Source organism: Suillus plorans, assembly GCF_016647745.1.
Source record: "Suillus plorans strain S12 chromosome Unknown HD556scaffold_15, whole genome shotgun sequence".
NCBI classification, from domain to species: domain Eukaryota; kingdom Fungi; phylum Basidiomycota; class Agaricomycetes; order Boletales; family Suillaceae; genus Suillus; species Suillus plorans.
Genome location: NW_024537399.1, coordinates 579,179 through 594,294, shown reverse-complemented (window position 1 = coordinate 594,294; position 15,116 = coordinate 579,179). Strand labels below are relative to the sequence as shown.

The 15,116-nt window shown below is 49.0% G+C and overlaps 5 protein-coding genes across 5 annotated transcripts; 1 reads left to right on the top strand and 4 right to left on the bottom strand.

Moving 5' to 3' along the window:
• Nucleotides 1-118: 118 nt before the first annotated feature.
• HD556DRAFT_1355510 (uncharacterized protein) lies at nucleotides 119-5,494 on the bottom strand. Its single transcript, XM_041302465.1, has 11 exons — nucleotides 4,422-5,494; nucleotides 2,755-4,371; nucleotides 2,337-2,703; nucleotides 2,209-2,280; nucleotides 2,073-2,155; nucleotides 1,867-2,014; nucleotides 1,711-1,805; nucleotides 1,435-1,651; nucleotides 1,282-1,331; nucleotides 950-1,229; nucleotides 119-887 (listed from the first exon to the last, which is right to left on the bottom strand). Exons 1-11 carry the CDS (start codon nucleotides 5,440-5,442, stop codon nucleotides 521-523), a joined length of 4,317 nt encoding a protein of 1,438 aa, XP_041162810.1. The 5' UTR covers nucleotides 5,443-5,494; the 3' UTR covers nucleotides 119-520.
• A 225-nt stretch (nucleotides 5,495-5,719) lies between these two features.
• Nucleotides 5,720-6,905, bottom strand: HD556DRAFT_1464681 (S-adenosyl-L-methionine-dependent methyltransferase; the record flags this gene model as incomplete). Its single annotated transcript, XM_041308329.1, has 4 exons — nucleotides 6,451-6,905; nucleotides 6,179-6,401; nucleotides 6,031-6,128; nucleotides 5,720-5,977 (listed from the first exon to the last, which is right to left on the bottom strand). Exons 1-4 carry the CDS (start codon nucleotides 6,682-6,684, stop codon nucleotides 5,720-5,722), a joined length of 813 nt encoding a protein of 270 aa, XP_041162809.1. The 5' UTR covers nucleotides 6,685-6,905.
• A 1,803-nt stretch (nucleotides 6,906-8,708) lies between these two features.
• On the bottom strand, nucleotides 8,709-9,854 carry HD556DRAFT_1440816 (uncharacterized protein; the record flags this gene model as incomplete). Its single annotated transcript, XM_041306181.1, has 8 exons — nucleotides 8,709-8,936; nucleotides 8,984-9,165; nucleotides 9,220-9,291; nucleotides 9,342-9,468; nucleotides 9,522-9,615; nucleotides 9,668-9,679; nucleotides 9,735-9,787; nucleotides 9,840-9,854. 8 exons carry the CDS (start codon nucleotides 9,852-9,854, stop codon nucleotides 8,709-8,711), a joined length of 783 nt encoding a protein of 260 aa, XP_041162808.1.
• A 179-nt stretch (nucleotides 9,855-10,033) lies between these two features.
• Nucleotides 10,034-10,815, top strand: HD556DRAFT_1355457 (uncharacterized protein). The gene is made up of 6 exons (XM_041302464.1): nucleotides 10,034-10,173; nucleotides 10,227-10,254; nucleotides 10,305-10,355; nucleotides 10,409-10,479; nucleotides 10,539-10,624; nucleotides 10,675-10,815. The coding sequence occupies exons 1-6, from the start codon at nucleotides 10,090-10,092 to the stop codon at nucleotides 10,685-10,687; spliced, it is 333 nt and encodes a 110-aa protein (XP_041162807.1). The 5' UTR covers nucleotides 10,034-10,089; the 3' UTR covers nucleotides 10,688-10,815.
• Nucleotides 10,816-11,857: 1,042 nt separating this feature from the next.
• Nucleotides 11,858-15,094, bottom strand: HD556DRAFT_245523 (uncharacterized protein). Its single transcript, XM_041310001.1, has 6 exons — nucleotides 14,514-15,094; nucleotides 13,665-14,463; nucleotides 13,365-13,616; nucleotides 12,236-13,313; nucleotides 12,068-12,182; nucleotides 11,858-12,018 (listed from the first exon to the last, which is right to left on the bottom strand). The coding sequence occupies exons 1-6, from the start codon at nucleotides 14,988-14,990 to the stop codon at nucleotides 11,944-11,946; spliced, it is 2,796 nt and encodes a 931-aa protein (XP_041162806.1). The 5' UTR covers nucleotides 14,991-15,094; the 3' UTR covers nucleotides 11,858-11,943.
• Between the last annotated feature and the right edge of the window lie 22 nt (nucleotides 15,095-15,116).

The window sequence follows — 15,116 nt, the reverse complement described above, 5'->3', positions numbered from 1 at the left end:
GGCCAATCAAATAGAATCAAATATGTATCATAGATACTTAACGTACCCCACATATAGTTATATTATTCAATCTTATACGCCTCGAGGGGCCCAAGTTTCAGATCCTTCCAGCGCTACACCTCCTTCAGGCACTCTTTCAATGCGCGGACTTCATTTCTCCCCTTAAGCCGTTCCAATAGGGTTCACTTACGTTTCTCTGCACCGCCAACGGTCGGTAGCCTTCCACAATTAGTATACAGCTCTTCCACATTTCCGATGGCGGCCTTCCGCATCGATCCTTTGCTCCAAGACCATACAACAAACCTAAAATCATCGTCACCCTCGTACTTACCCCCACTAAGCTTCGGGATCGACTCTCTCAGATCATTTTCGAATCATCATCGCTTCAAACCATCATCCCGTTCCATTCACGTAACAAAGTTCCACTTAGGATACCTACAGTATGATATATTGTGATCTACAAACACCGCAAATACATCACAATGCAAACACCCCAATTCGATCAATGCAGTGGAGTCGGTCACCTTGTGCCACCAGCGCCGATTGTCCCTGACTTCCCCTTACTCCCCTTAATTTTACTCTTGGCCATCATCCCCTGCAGCAATTGATCAGCCTTCGTCCGTTCCTTCTCCGAAACCTCAACTCCATCCAACATCCCTATCCTGGGACATGCTCGCATGATCAGCCCTCGATATGCAAGGCGGCCGACATATGCATCATCCGGGAGGTCCCGGCGGAACTTCGAGTCTAGTTCTTGCCATCCATATTCTCTGCTTCCCTTCTCACCCCTGAGCTGAACATCCTCAGTTCTCTCAGATGGTTGTAGTGCCCCTGGTAAGTCTTTCACCAGAAGCGGTAGATACCACCCAAGTGTACACGGATTCATCCTGCGTAATCCATCAGCATTTAACACACACCTAAAGGGTCAATCTAGGGTCAAATTTCTCACCTGAAATCAACCATTTCCACATCAGGCATACGCTGTAATATGCGGATCAGCTGTTTAGTCCCCTTCAAGCGCGAACCAATCATAGTCAGCTTCTTAAGTCTGGTAAGCCCCTCAAGGGAGAGCGCATCATTCAAAAAGTTGTAGTTGAGATTCAGGACCCTTAGGTTTGGCGTTAGACGCGCGAGATCCTGTGGGAGAGAGGTGAGCCGGCAAGCGGCTACCTCAAGGTACAGCAAATTGTAACAGGGCTCGTCGATGAAGTCACTCTTGAGTTTGTTCCCTAGAAAACGGATGAGCCCTGCCTCAAGTGACCACAGTTTTGCTATACGGACCAGAAAGGTATAGTCGCTTTACATCGCGGAACTGCCGGGTAGAAAGGTAGCTGTAGATCACATAGCCATCCCATCATCAAGGGAACAAGGAACGGTATAATGAAGTGTTCCGTGAATGACGTTAACCCAAACACCGAGGTGCTGTGCACTCACAATCCACAAGAAGTTTGATTTCGCATGCTAAGATTCTCCAGCTTACAAAGGCGTTCCGCCTTTACGAGAGTGTCGAGAAAATTGTTGTCCAGGTAAAGCGTGCGGAGGTTTGGGAATGGGGCTATGTTCAGGCGCCTCAATCGGTTGCTGCTAGCTCGAAGGATCCGTAATCTTGGCATGATGCCACCAGGCTCAATATTGTCCACTGTATTATTGTCTTCAGGAACCTGCGCTTGTTATCCAGGGCCCCATGCAATATGTAGTTAAATTACACACCGACATTGAGTGCAATTAGTGCAGGTAGGCTTGATGCCAAGTTCAGGATACTGCAAATACAGTTCCCGCTCAGGTTTAGCATCTCCAAACGCGGCCTATATGTTTGTTGGTCACTAGGGAGTAAAAGATAGGAGGCTTGGAAAGATTCGATCGTACCATCGATATTTGGCAAAATCGGCTTCTTGAATTTGGTTGCCTTGTAGACTGAGCTTGGTCAGCCCATCCAATTTCTGAAGGCCGTCGATGCTGGTAATGTGATTGCCATCAGCTCGTAGCTCCCTCAAGTGCCGAAGACACTGCAGTTCTGGAAAAACATATTTGCCTGTCAGCTCACTTTTGTCGACACGGTCCTCAGTACCCACGTGTTAAGGAGTCGATGTCATTATGACTTATGTCAAGGCTTTCAATGTTCTGCAGGTAACTAAATGAAGTGACACCTGTCAATCTTCAAAGGGCGCGATGTCAGTGGAAGTAACTTGAATTTAACAAAAAGCCTACAAGTTGTGAGCGACAGAAAGCGTCCGCACAGAATTGGGGATGCCGCTCAGCCATGACAGCTGATTATGATTTCTAATTCGGAAGACGTCAGCAGCCGTCGGTATTTGCTTCCGTAGGTAGCAACTCACAATACTAGAGAATCTAGCTTCGGTAGAAACTCCTTCAGTCGAGTCACACCATCCAACGACTTGCGAGAGAGATCAATACTGTGCAGCTCGTCCCAGTGTGGCTCAAATGGCTGAACATCCGTGATCACCTGCACGAGTCGGTCATGCGCCAAACCAAAGGAGCACTCAGTCAGGAAAGTAGCGTTTGTCTTCTGGTCCTTCCCACTTAAACGACTCTTCTGTAACGTTGAGAACACACAATGGGTCGATCCACTACAATCGGCGATAGCCATTTGACTACTCGGCCGCCTAGAAGCGAAAGGTTGAAGTTCTTCTGTCGGTGGACGGCCCGAACTTGATGACTTGGTGGGCGACACGTTATCAAACCCTGCCATACATCAACATTGAGCAACACACTTGCGGCATTATGCTAACTCACCAGGGTTTTCTAAGTTCTCCATCATCTCCGCTATGCGTCTGGACCTTGCCGAAGGAATGAATAGCCCCTGTGCAGGGTCATGCTCTGAAGTACTCGTAGCCAGGCTACCCACATCGTCATCACTCTCGTGGCCTTTTGGATTCAGGCCCCGTATAGGCCCGTCCCTCTTTCCATCAGAAAAACTTACGGAACGACAGTGGCCGAGTCGCTGCGCCGGAGTGCCGTGCCGTTCACGGCTCGGGTCCTTCATAGCGGACACGGGAGTGACGCTCGTGCTCTTCAGGGCTGAGCGGGGCATTGGAGTGGTGAGCGATAATGACCGACATTGTGGCGCAACTGGCGTAGCTACCGCAGTAGAGTTCGAAGCAGGCCGGATGGACAAAGGAGCTTGCAGTTCAGGAGAGCATTCATCCTCTGATTCAAAGACTGCAGCAGCGTCCTCGCCTTCACCCCTAAGCGCAGTTCCATGACGATTGTCTGATTCAGAATGACTTGTTTGCACTTCCCCCTCTCCTTCCGAATCATCCGATGGCATAATGCGGACAGCCGCGATCGATGGCCCGTCGAAGGAAAAGGATGTCAGGTCAACTTCTTCCTGATCACTTAGCTCCACATCCCCTTCGACCTCCTCAACGCGACTGATCTCCATCTCATCATGCTCTCCTCCAGTTTCAGGGATATCACCTTCAACATCTATGTGCGCGCTTCCATGCGTATCCCTGGAGTCATCTTCCTTCAGGCTCTCTATGTCTTTGAATGGATCCTCACTATCTCCATCTGTGCCGGTGCAAGTTGTCTGATTGCGTTGGTCCTCGGCATCTGAGGCCGCATGGGTAGCGACCCTCACCCACTTCATGAGATCCTTGTCATAGACCATACGCCCGACTCTCTGTGGGAGAGCTGGTACATCCGATGGCGCAATGCGGGTAATCTGAACTGGACCAGCATGTTTTACGAACGAGGGTGCACTGCTCGTCGTGGTTATGGTTCCAGAAGCTGTGCTAGAGGACACCATCCTGTTAATATCCTCATTGGGGCCAGAGCGGGTCGAAGATGAGGGATACGAAGAAGGGATCTGTTCACGAGCATGTGCCATAGAATGCTGACTTGTCGAAGGAGTTACCCGAATGTGCGGGACGTTATTGAGACCTGCGTTAGGTGTGATAGACACGGATGTAACTAGATGCTGCCAGGGTGCTTCAATGGACATATTGGACATTTCGTGCTCCAAAGTTCGGTCAGCATCCTCAATGATGGTATTGCGCGACGCTTTCCGTGGACTGCGGTAGCTCTTGGAGGAAGATGACGGCCTGCGGGGTGACCCGAACTTATTGACTTTCTTCTTGCCGAGGTTAACTTGAGATACGGAGCATACACTGTCGCACGAGCGTTCGATACGTGAAATGTCGTCCGCATGGGTGAGATGGGATATGTCAGTGGCACCCGAAAAAAGACGTTTTGACCCTCGAATATCATTTTTGATCTGCTGCATCAGACTCGCTGCTTGATGGCGATATGCAAGAGACGAATGATTACTGGGAGCAGTTATGGCTGTTGATGAACTTGTAGTAACCGCGCTACGATCATCGGGGACGCGAAGGGCAGAGGTACCAGTCCCTATGCAAGTGTTGGTGATTGACATGTACATACGCCAATGATTTACATACCTGATGAAGGCCTGGACTGCGCGTTAAGAGCCTCAGCTCTATCGTCGGCTTGGCTTTCGGGGGATTGCAGACCTGCCGTAGTAGATATCGTGGAGAAATCGCGTGCGGCCTTGATCTGTTGCATGAGGGAACGAGACTCGCCAACATAGTCTACCCTTGAGACCATTGGCCTCGCGATAGTAGCACCCGCACCATCGCCTTCGCCATAATAGTCGCTTGGAGGGCTGAGTTTAACCCGTTTAATGCTGCGAATAGGTGTGTCGTCTGAGACGGTGGCCTCTTGCACGTTGATCAATCCTGGGCGTAGGATGCTCCTGGAAGAACCATTGCCTTCTGCGCTTCCACCAGAAGGCGTATTGATTGCTATTGAATCGACCATTGCCGACAAGTGATCACGCGTGAATGTGTCGTACTGAAGCTGAAAAAGGCGTAGGCGTGGGTCTGTCATGGGAGGTCGTGCGATGTTGTAAACACTTGGCGTGCTTTCTGCCTGAGGCAAACTACCATTTGTGCGAGGAACAGCAAAAGTGAATTTGCATTCTACACTAGATCCGGGCGGCGCAAGTGAATTGAGGGAGGGTACTGTAGGCTTGCCTGGTTCGAGGTCTGTCTGTGAGTCGTTTGGCGTGTAGGCCTGAGATAGGCGAGAAGGGATTGTTGGAGCACACTGGAACGCAAGTGCAATTGGCTTCGAAGGAGGTGGTGAAGGTGGCTCGAACATTTTCTCGAGTGCTAAAGGACTGAAGAAGTCTTTAATGATGCCCCTCTTAGGTTGTCGACCTGGCGTCTTTTGCAAGAGAGCTGGAATGGGTATATCCTCGCGGATTAAGAACGTACCAACTGGTTCAGGTGCTACTGGAAGTGGCTCAGTGTCATCCTGAGCTTGACTTGGGGTTCGCAGGTAGCCAGGTAACGGAGTTGTGAGAGAGATGGACTGAGTACCCATGGACGACGCTTCGTCTTCGTCTATCCACTCTTCATCTAAATCGTCCGTCATCCATGCCGGACGAGCTTCCGCCATGGCACTGAAAGCAAGAGTGTTAAACGTTGCAGCTGCAGTGTTGAAACTTGTAAGCCAGCACGCGGCGTGAGTTTTCACCACGTGACCGTTCTCTTTCTTGTTGGTCCGAGTGGACCCTTATTTAGCAATCATTTCTTTTTTTGCCTATAGGGGATAGCCTGGGAATACTCCTTAGCAGAGTTATGGAAGTGAGGGATCATATCCGTCATAATTAAATAAACATCTTTACGGTCAACTTTGCACAAATATTCTTCAGTAACAGTTCCATCAAGGGCTATCAAGGGCTATCAAGGGTTGCCAAGAATCTCAATCGAACGTACATGAGAGCCCAATTCCCCTCTTTGTCCTTCATGTCAACCTCACACATATCCACGACCTCGTCTATGATAGCGGCGGCCTCCTGGTCACTAAATTCCTTCAGGAACGTTCGGCGCGAAAACAGCTGAAGCCATCCACGGAGCCCACCGTCCGGCAGTGGCGTCAGCCTTGGAACCAAATCAATGGTATTAACGCGGAAACCCGCACTTTGCAATAACTACGCAGCCAAAAAAATATGAGCAGCTGACAGCCATTCAACACATGACAGACCCTTTGATATTCTTCGATTGTCGGAAAGTACCAGGGATCCATTTTATCGGGCTCGTAACCTCGCCTTTTGACAGCCCGGTGAAGGCCGATCCGAACGCCTGCATTTGTCGTCATTAAAGATGCTATCCACTCAATAGCGTAGATTTACCGATACAATTCATGAATCCGCCCATCTCACATACAAAACGCCCACCGACTTTGAGCAGCCGCTTTGCCCCATCCAGAACTCCGCGCGGGTTCTGTTTACACCAATGTAGTACGGCATTGCTGAAGACAGCATCGAAAGAGCTCTCCAACACAGGAGGTATTTGAATATTTTGAAGGTCAGATATGTACGCGTGCCTAACCCCATTCACTAAAGCTTTGGAAACCTGACAAAGACATCAATATTAGTTAGGTAGCAACTCGGTTCATACAAACCATGTCATTGTTGTAGTCAATACCAACAGTGAACCCACTCGCACCAACAGCTTCTTGGATCCGCAAGGTCAATTCCCCGGTTCCACATCCAAAGTCAACGATTCTTTCGCCAATGGAAGGTTTCAAAAGGGACAAAATGGGTGCAGTGTACTCAGTAGAATACACAAATGCCGCTGTTTGGTTGTAATTCGACGCAGAGTAGTCCGATGTTGACGAATGGTCCTGAGAAGCCATGCCTTCGAGGAGCCGCAGAACTGCAATAACTCTCTGGTGAGCGGACCTTTAACGACTCGTGTTCATGTATCGGGAAGCTTCGGCATTGCACTGATCGGCCGAAGTTCCAGGCACACCTCACTGGGCGTTGGATCACGGTAGGACCATAGGCTATTCAGGCTAGCTTAGTAGCTACTAAAAGCGACTGCATGGTAATCAGTGCCAGTGAACTCGGCCGAAATCAGACTGACGGCCGGACAGAGAAAGATGCTCGACCTGGGACCAGTGAGTACCCTGGACTCTGGATAAGGGAAGTCTACTAAGCACATGGCATAGTCCTGAAACTCTGATCAAGAAAAGCGGATTTAACGGCTACACAGTAAATGAGTGTGTTCGAGATATCTCTCTGAGCCGCTTCTGATTGATGTATTCCAAGTTGAGTATGATCTTCCATCATATATTGATTGTCTGTAAACCAGCGAAGTGAATTGCGGTTGGGTGAGCAATCATACGAACCATACGTTTTCGCAATACGGCACCGCGGGGTCGGGGACCTGAGACATAGTTTGTGGTCCATGCGGGTGAGGAACACACCTTGGACTGTTTGGGATAGATACGCAGCTCGGGCTCGGTCTGGCACCTGGCTGAGGCGCATGAATCCTGAACTATTCATGTATCGGCCTTCGCATAAGGATCGATGAGGCTTCAAGCAAGCATATGCTTGCGCTTCGCCGGAGTATTCGCTTGTATTCGTGGCCATGTGGGGATTCGACATGTCAACAAGTCTTCGCGACAGAATGAAAATGAGCTACGGCGAAGATATCGTGGTCGGGTAGAACCAAGGATGACAGAATTGTGGCGGATCCTGGAGCCTGCGATTGATGATATTGATGATCCTTTGTACACCGGTGACCGAGTTGTACAACTTGAACTTGTGCTTGAGTTTCGGTGTCACTAGAAGTTCCGCGGTACGTAAATCTGAGAAAGAAGAAGTTGGGTCACCGGCTGAGTTTGCCTTTAGCTTGCAATACACGATGACACTTCGGCTTTGACTTCGGGATTCATTTACTATTCATTAATGCATTCAAACCATGCGGTCGCAATACGAAATCTGCACCATCGAAGTCATCTCAACAAGAAGCACGAACAGTTGTAAATGTGGTTCTTGCCGCGGATCAAACGAAACTTTTTATAATTAAAACAGTGACTCACAACTGCGGGTGTTGACTGGAAGATAAGTCAAGAGATAAGTTGGTTACAATATATGAAATTCTGGCACCTTAACGTTCCATTCGTCGATCTTCTCTGGTCGTGGCTTCCCGGCGGGCGATATCATGATATCGGGACCGAACTGAGCCCACTGGCCATCCTGAACACACGGAATTTTCATGTCCATGATGACTTGAGGGTATTCTAATTACTTTCTGCCTAGTTGTGGCAACCTCTCGTATGTCAATTCAGTCTATAATTTATTACTCACCGGCTCTGCAGAAAAACAAGGCTGGCGCTAATCGCCGATGATTGTGTTGTAGGCTGCCGAGATTGAAGTTCTCTTACCGCCGTTTACTTCCGACCTATTGCTGCAGCGAACCACCGGTCCTGTAATATACCTTGGCCTCTTTCATTTGCGTTAAGATGTGTCACTATGACTTCTGCGCTCGTGACACATGATCCCAAACTGCGCTGATGCCGTTTATTGTTCATTAGATATGAATCTAGCCATCATTAGCGCATACCACAACTACCTGGCTATTGCAACCCCCCGCCGAATTAGCACACTGATGACCAAAAAGATGCATTTCTTTCGAACGTTGAAAAAGTGAAAAAGCCAGGAACAGCGCTACAAGTGTTGGGCATTGCCGATGCTCGTGGTAGTATATATCAGACTTCCTACCTGTAGGAAAAGGCAGCCGAATCATAGTATGGTACAAAGAAATTATTACAGGGGTTTCAGTCATTGAAAACACGTAGTGTGATGTAATGTGTTGTCCTACAGTCAGACAGGACATCGACACCAACTTGCTCCTAACTCATCATGATAGCCTTCAAACAACGGTAGGAGAGGCTTGGGTGGCGAGACCAGGTTCTGCGTCAGGTCCCGCCGTACCTGTACTGGTGGCATGTGTGGTATTGGCTGCGGATGAACTCGTAACTGGATGTTGGTCGGCCATACGACGAGCCTCTTCATGAATGTCGCGAACTTGCTTTGAAGTATTGGTGTAAAATTCGAGGACAGACTTTCCAAATGGAGATGAGATCGCCTTTGAGTAGTACTGTAATCGTGGGTTAAACTCATTCGGATAGAGATCATTCTACTAACCTCGTGGGCAACCTTGGAATAACCTTTCTGTTCGTCGATGGTCTTCGCCCTGGTACGGGCATTCTGCAGCGTTGAGTGCACTCTGCCGGATACTGTTTGGTCGGAACCGAGAGCTTTCTGTCCAACTGTTGTATCGAGGCCGCGCATATAATCTAAGAACCGTTTGGAAATCCCCTGCTTGTCTAACAAGGAAGACGCGTGAGTTGGCATTCGACATGGTACATGAATTAACTCACGGTCAATTTCGATGGCTCGCTGCAAGATGTGGTCGGAAAGTGAGTAGCCCTTTGCCAAATATTCGGCGGCAACTGTACTTGGATGTCAAGATGCTAGTCCATAACAAAGGGGGAATACGTACTTCCAGCTCTAGGCTTTTCTGACTGTTCGAAAGGTGAGCTTGAGTGATGCGGTTGCTCCTGATGATTGTGGTGTTCGACGTCGGAGGTGATGTTGAGTTGTTCACCGTCTAGAGTACCCCCATTGAGCTAGGGATGAGGTGTTGGTTAATCGGATTCAAATTCATAGTGTGTTGTCTTACCATGAGCGCTGTACCGGCAGACGAAGGTTTCTCAAAAGTGACAACTGCGGATTGTGCTGTCTCCCCCTCAGATTTGAGATCAATCGACTTGATGCTAGATCAATGTTAATCACGAACATAGGACAAAGAAGGCATACAAAACTCACTTGCCGCAGAAACTGATAGCACAGCGAAATTAGTAACTGGCAACAATGGAGTGAAGTATTATATTACCTGAAAAATTCATGAAGCTTCTCCTGAGTGGTGCTTGAAGAAATGTTCGAGACCTGAAAGCTGAAGTCAGGGAAAGAGAACGAATATGCTACTAGTTCGATTTACTGTGACTGAAAACATGGTTGATGTGGTTGTGGTTGTAGGTAGACTTGGATGAGTTGGAGCTTTGGTCGCAGTAGCCAAGATGCACTTAGCAGGCTGCAGCTGATTAGATGCTGATGATATCATCGGTCGACAGCGTGTGAATGTGGTACTATATTTGGACATGAACACCCGGTCACACCATGCCTAAGCATAAGCACACCGGTACAGGAACGCTCGCTTTTGAACATCCGCAAAGTTATTCGAGATCAAGATGGCAGACATGGACGTTGATACTCCTGCACCCTCCAAAAAGGAAGCAAAGGATGACGGGAAGCAACGATTCGAAGTAAAGAAGGTATGGTCTTGTCTGTCTCATACTCTCGCTCCCTCCGTTGATAAGTCGCTCAGTGGAATGCAGTATCTCTTTGGGCATGGGGTACGCTGCCTATCCCTAAAATTGATCGAAGCATTCAATTTTTCTCACAGATATCGTCGTCGACAACTGTGCTATATGCAGAAATCATATCATGGATCTTTGTGCGTCTACTTGCATCTCATCCCAATGTCACTCAAAGGACGCTGTCATTTAGGTATCGACTGTCAGGCAAATCAGGTATCAGCATCTACAGACGAATGTAATGCTGCATGGGGGATTTGCAACGTGAGTTTATCGCTACTCGATGACTCCTTTAGATCTCATCCCCGCCACTCCTTCCAAAGCACGCATTCCATTTCCACTGTATCTCACGTTGGCTCAAGACGCGCAATGTATGTCCGCTTGATAATCGTGAATGGGAGCTCCAGAAGTGTGTTTCTTCTTCTTTCTGGTTCAATTTTGCTGATGTATGCATAATAGATACGGACGGTGATCGTGGCATGTCCAACTCCTTTACACCCACGTCTTGTTCCATTACTGTAAGATGTCGTTATTCATCCACTGTATCAATCATAGAAATACTTTCATGCCGCATTGCACCAATCTCTTGGATGAACAAACATTGTTTAAGCTGTCTGAAAGACAATAACGTGGTTCGAAGACACCAAGTGTTCTCATCAGCATGCCTCCGACAGTCCAGGCAGCATGTGAACCGAGAAGGTCATGCGTGGAAACATATAGCTGAATCTTATCGCACCATCACTTCGCACAGCTTCACGCCTGAAAGATGACCTCAGTCTCCTCTGTTCGTGCCAGGTAAAGTCATTAGAAAAGGTAATTCCTCCTTACTACTTCATGGACGATGCAGATACGTAGTTCTGACGTCTACGCAGGCGCCGGAGTGCAATCCCCATTACCTTCCTTTAAGCAACATGTACGGATAGTATGAGAAAACAGCCAGCTATGGAGTCAGTCGGACCAGGACACCTGACCAACCTCCTCCAAGCTCACCCAAGCCAGTAGAAAAGCATTGTATTCTCAGGTCGGTCGGTCTGTATATACCCGTCCACCAAATCAGTGACCACATCGAGAACGGTCACTCGTTTCGTATCGTCTGCAGCTTTTGGATTTACGCAGGTCTCCACTGACTGATGTTATGAGGCTATATGAACCTTCAAGTTCAAGTGGGCTACTCCGAGTCAACATCGTCAACGGCCCTAAGTGTATTATCGGCAGCTCACCATGATATCGGGTAGCATAGTGTGCAGGTTTCATTACTAAATCTTCACCCCTTGATGTCACCAAGACGTTGGGCTTGATCCAACGCACTTCCGCCGCGGTGGCGCGTGTCTGAACTGATCAAGCTTCAAGTCCTTTCCCTTTTCAATTGATCAATTGACTGTGGCTGCAAAGTCGTTGGGCAATTCCAACGAAATCTAAGATAGCTGCTACAATAACCTCCAGCAGCCAACAACTTTTCTTTCTTACCCGTGATTTCTCGCACATCCGCCTAGTGCATCGGAAGACGAGTCGAAGGATGGCTGGAGAACTATTACGCACTGCTTCAGTCAACCCCATCCAAACGTTTCTGGTGCACGCAGATACTTAACATCGTACGGCAGAGAACCGCCATAGGCCCATGAATCACAGGTCACCGATATGAATGCAATTCGATTGGAAAGCTACAATTGTGGTGTAAAATAAAACAGACGACATCTAAATTCCACCCAGAATTTACCGACGTGATTGTCAAGATATTCGTTGCCGAGAAGATGGTTTATCTTCAAACTTCAAAAGATCATACAGAGATTGAATTTGATCGACCTATTGAGCAGTTAGCAAAGCTGATATCAAATCAAGCTTGATTTACAACCTTGCGCTCGATCAAATCAATGATATCTTGAAGATGATCAGCCACAATACGCCGCCTCGCCGCTTGCACCGTTGAGTCCATACCCTTGTATTCGTCTGCCAGCTCACTATAAATCCTATATAAAATGAATGAGCGCGTGGACAATAAATGTCATAGTAAATTCCAAACCCTTTATGATGTGTGAATTCCTCCTCAAGTTCTCGTAATACCCTGACGAGCACAGTCTGTGGTGGTAATTTGCCGCCCTGGAAGATGGCTTCGTACGAATCGACACCATCGGGTTCGAAGGCATTCGCTCGGGACTGGAGGGGATCGTCCTTGACTTGCGCATTAGGGCCCTGATCATTCAAGAGTGGGACCCGTCCCTGACTTGACCGTGTGGCCTTCGTGTTCGCATAACTACCGGTGCGCGTTGACCGGTGATTACACCGGGTGCATGTCCCAGAGTTGTGTTTCGGTGCAGAGAAGAATAAGTTTTCGAGGCGACCTGAACGAATACGGGGGAAGGGGGCAGCTTCATCATCCTTCAACGTCTCCCTCCTAGTCGCAGGCCGACTCCCGTCTTCGGATTCAGCGACTCGAGCGTGTGTCATGTCACCTGGACGCGAGCCATGGCGCAATGACAGGGGAACACTTCCACGAGAGGATCCTTCAGAACGTTGTTCCTCAAGATCTTCTGATATCCGAGTTAATGGGGCAACATCATCGTCTCTCGAAGGCTCCCTTCGAGTAGCGTGACATCTACTATCTTCGGAGTCAGTGAGCCGAGTCATGTCACCTGGGTGCGACCGCGAGCTATGTCGTGACGACAGGGACGGGCTTCCACAGGAAGATCGCTCAGATCTTCGTTCCTCCAGGTCTTCCGATATCCGCGTCAGTTCGTCCACGTCAACAAACCTTCTTGTTGACTGAAAATCAGAACGAGTAGTCACTAGGTCTGGCTCCTGATGCAACTGGTCCGGCACAGAGACCTCGTCTTGCTCTTCCACGAGTTGTGACTGCTGCTCCCTCGCCATCCGTCTTTCATTGAGACCCTCTTCTACAACATTCCTGAGTACCTCAATCTCACCCGCAAGCCTTTCAACCTCGAGCCGAAGGGCACCGATTTCATCAGTTTTCTGGGCAAGCATCTTGGCGTCGTCCTCTCTGAGTCTCTTAAGGTCCTCCAGGAGCTGTTGTTGTGCTGTCAAGTCTGTGGTGACACGGGTGAGGTGTGAGCGGAGGGTAGATATCAAGGATTCGAGGGCTATACGAGCGGGTCAGATGAGATTCATCAGAACGACGGGCTATAGCCGACCTTTCTTTTCCTCCACGACCTCGAAATACTTTGACTGTTCTTCCTCTCTCTCTCGTCGCTCCCCTTTGCCCCTTTTCCATGATGGCTCGCCTGGGTCTTGTTCTATGATTCTAGAACGTTCTCGAGCGACATCACGTTTGCATTGTTGGAGCTCACACTCGAGTTCCCGGACGCGGCGGCGAGCGATGCCGTTTTCTGTTTCAAGATGAGCGAGCTTTGCATGAAGGGCGTTAAGTGACGCTATAAGACGGGCTGTACAGGAATTGAGATTCTTGAAATGGGTGAAAAAGAATTACAGACATTCCACCTCTTTCGATGAACCAGCGGTCTTGATACCGTAGCGTTCAAGGTTGGCCTTTGCAGGAGAAACAACTGCACTCGTAAGGCCAGTCAAGTCTGGGAGGTTTACTCGTCCTCTGCTGGCTTTCCTCAATGACCGATTTGGTGGGGCCACCTCTACATTAATATCAACGGCACTGTGATCGAGGACGTCGTGAAGGGGTTGTTTCAATGCATCGTGGTGCTTCATAGAGGTACGACGAGAACCTGCAAGCGCCACACGAGGGGTAGTAGTAGTCTGTGATTGGTTCTGGAGTAATGCGGCATCCTCGGCCTGAGCCTCATGCACATCCTTCGCAAGGCCCCTCGCCATACGAGTAAATTTGGAGCTAGTTGCAGATGGTGTGGGCGGCTGAACATTTAACTGCGGTTGGGATACATGCCGTCGCACGGGTGTTGTATCCACGTCGAAAGATACAGAATGAGAGGCCTTGCGTGCTTTAGGAGTTGTTGCTTTTCGGGAATAGGATGGAATATGTTGGAAATCAGGTGCATCATGTAGATACGAATAGGAGCGAGAGGGAGACTGTTGCGCCGCAGTACTTCTTTGTAAATTGCGCGGTCGACGTGGAGAGAAGCCGACACGCTGCAAATTGGCGGAGAGTTTGCGGCGGGAGGTGTTGAGCGAGCGGTCTGCTTCTAACTCAGCCGACTCAGGTTCGAGAGGTGGAGAACGGAGTCTTGCAGCAAGTGCCACATGTTGTGAGACCTGAGACAGATCGTAGTCGCCTGACGCATCGACGGCCTCACGAGAGCAGGGCTGAAGGGCATGTTAGTGGATGTAAGAGAAACAAGCCTGATGGATCGTACCATTTGTCTGGACTTGGTGTGAGGCTCTAAGATACTGATGCGGCTGTCCATACCAGCAATCATATCTTGCAGCGGGCGATCTGGGTCGTACTCAGCACCACTGAGACTGATTTCCCTCCGTTGACCATGTCCACCGAGCCCTGCGCCGATTGTGACAGCGCTGGCATGGTGGCCGATTGTAGAAACAGTCTCACCGGCATAAGGATTTACACCTTCATCTTCATGCGTGGACCACGCGTGCAAGCCACTGGGAGCATCGTAGTCAAAGTGCTGACTGGGTTGTTCGAATGATGCAAAGCCTAGGGAATGGTTAGAATTGTGTCTCGGATATTCAACGCTGTCGTCGTCCCCTTGTGAAGATGAAAGATGCAGTGATAAATCAGTGTTTTGTATCTGCTGTTCGAGCTGAATGCGAGACTGTTCGAGCTCGTCACCAGGAATAGAAAATTCGAAAGTGGTTGACGGACGTCGCGCCATCAATTTCGCAGCGCAGGTTGTGTAGAAATAAGAAACAAGAATGAGATTAAAGATCAAAAGCTATATGAAGGGTGAGATTGAAGAAAGTCACAGTCGAACTCAATGCGACAAGACACGGTCCACACC

Coding starts and splice junctions, on each gene's coding strand:
- HD556DRAFT_245523 (XM_041310001.1), bottom strand. CDS start 14,990: ATGGCGCGACGTCCGTCAACCACTTTCGAATTTTCTATTCCTGGTGAC. Junction 14,464..14,513: donor ACACCAAGTCCAGACAAATG/GTACGATCCATC, acceptor CATGCCCTTCAG/CCCTGCTCTCGTGAGGCCGT. Junction 12,183..12,235: donor GAATTCACACATCATAAAGG/GTTTGGAATTTA, acceptor CATTTTATATAG/GATTTATAGTGAGCTGGCAG.
- HD556DRAFT_1355510 (XM_041302465.1), bottom strand. CDS start 5,442: ATGGCGGAAGCTCGTCCGGCATGGATGACGGACGATTTAGATGAAGAG. Junction 2,704..2,754: donor GGAGAACTTAGAAAACCCTG/GTGAGTTAGCAT, acceptor GATGTATGGCAG/GGTTTGATAACGTGTCGCCC. Junction 1,230..1,281: donor AAAGCGACTATACCTTTCTG/GTCCGTATAGCA, acceptor TCCGTTTTCTAG/GGAACAAACTCAAGAGTGAC.
- HD556DRAFT_1355457 (XM_041302464.1), top strand. CDS start 10,090: ATGGCAGACATGGACGTTGATACTCCTGCACCCTCCAAAAAGGAAGCA. Junction 10,174..10,226: donor AACGATTCGAAGTAAAGAAG/GTATGGTCTTGT, acceptor TAAGTCGCTCAG/TGGAATGCAGTATCTCTTTG. Junction 10,255..10,304: donor AGTATCTCTTTGGGCATGGG/GTACGCTGCCTA, acceptor TTTTTCTCACAG/ATATCGTCGTCGACAACTGT.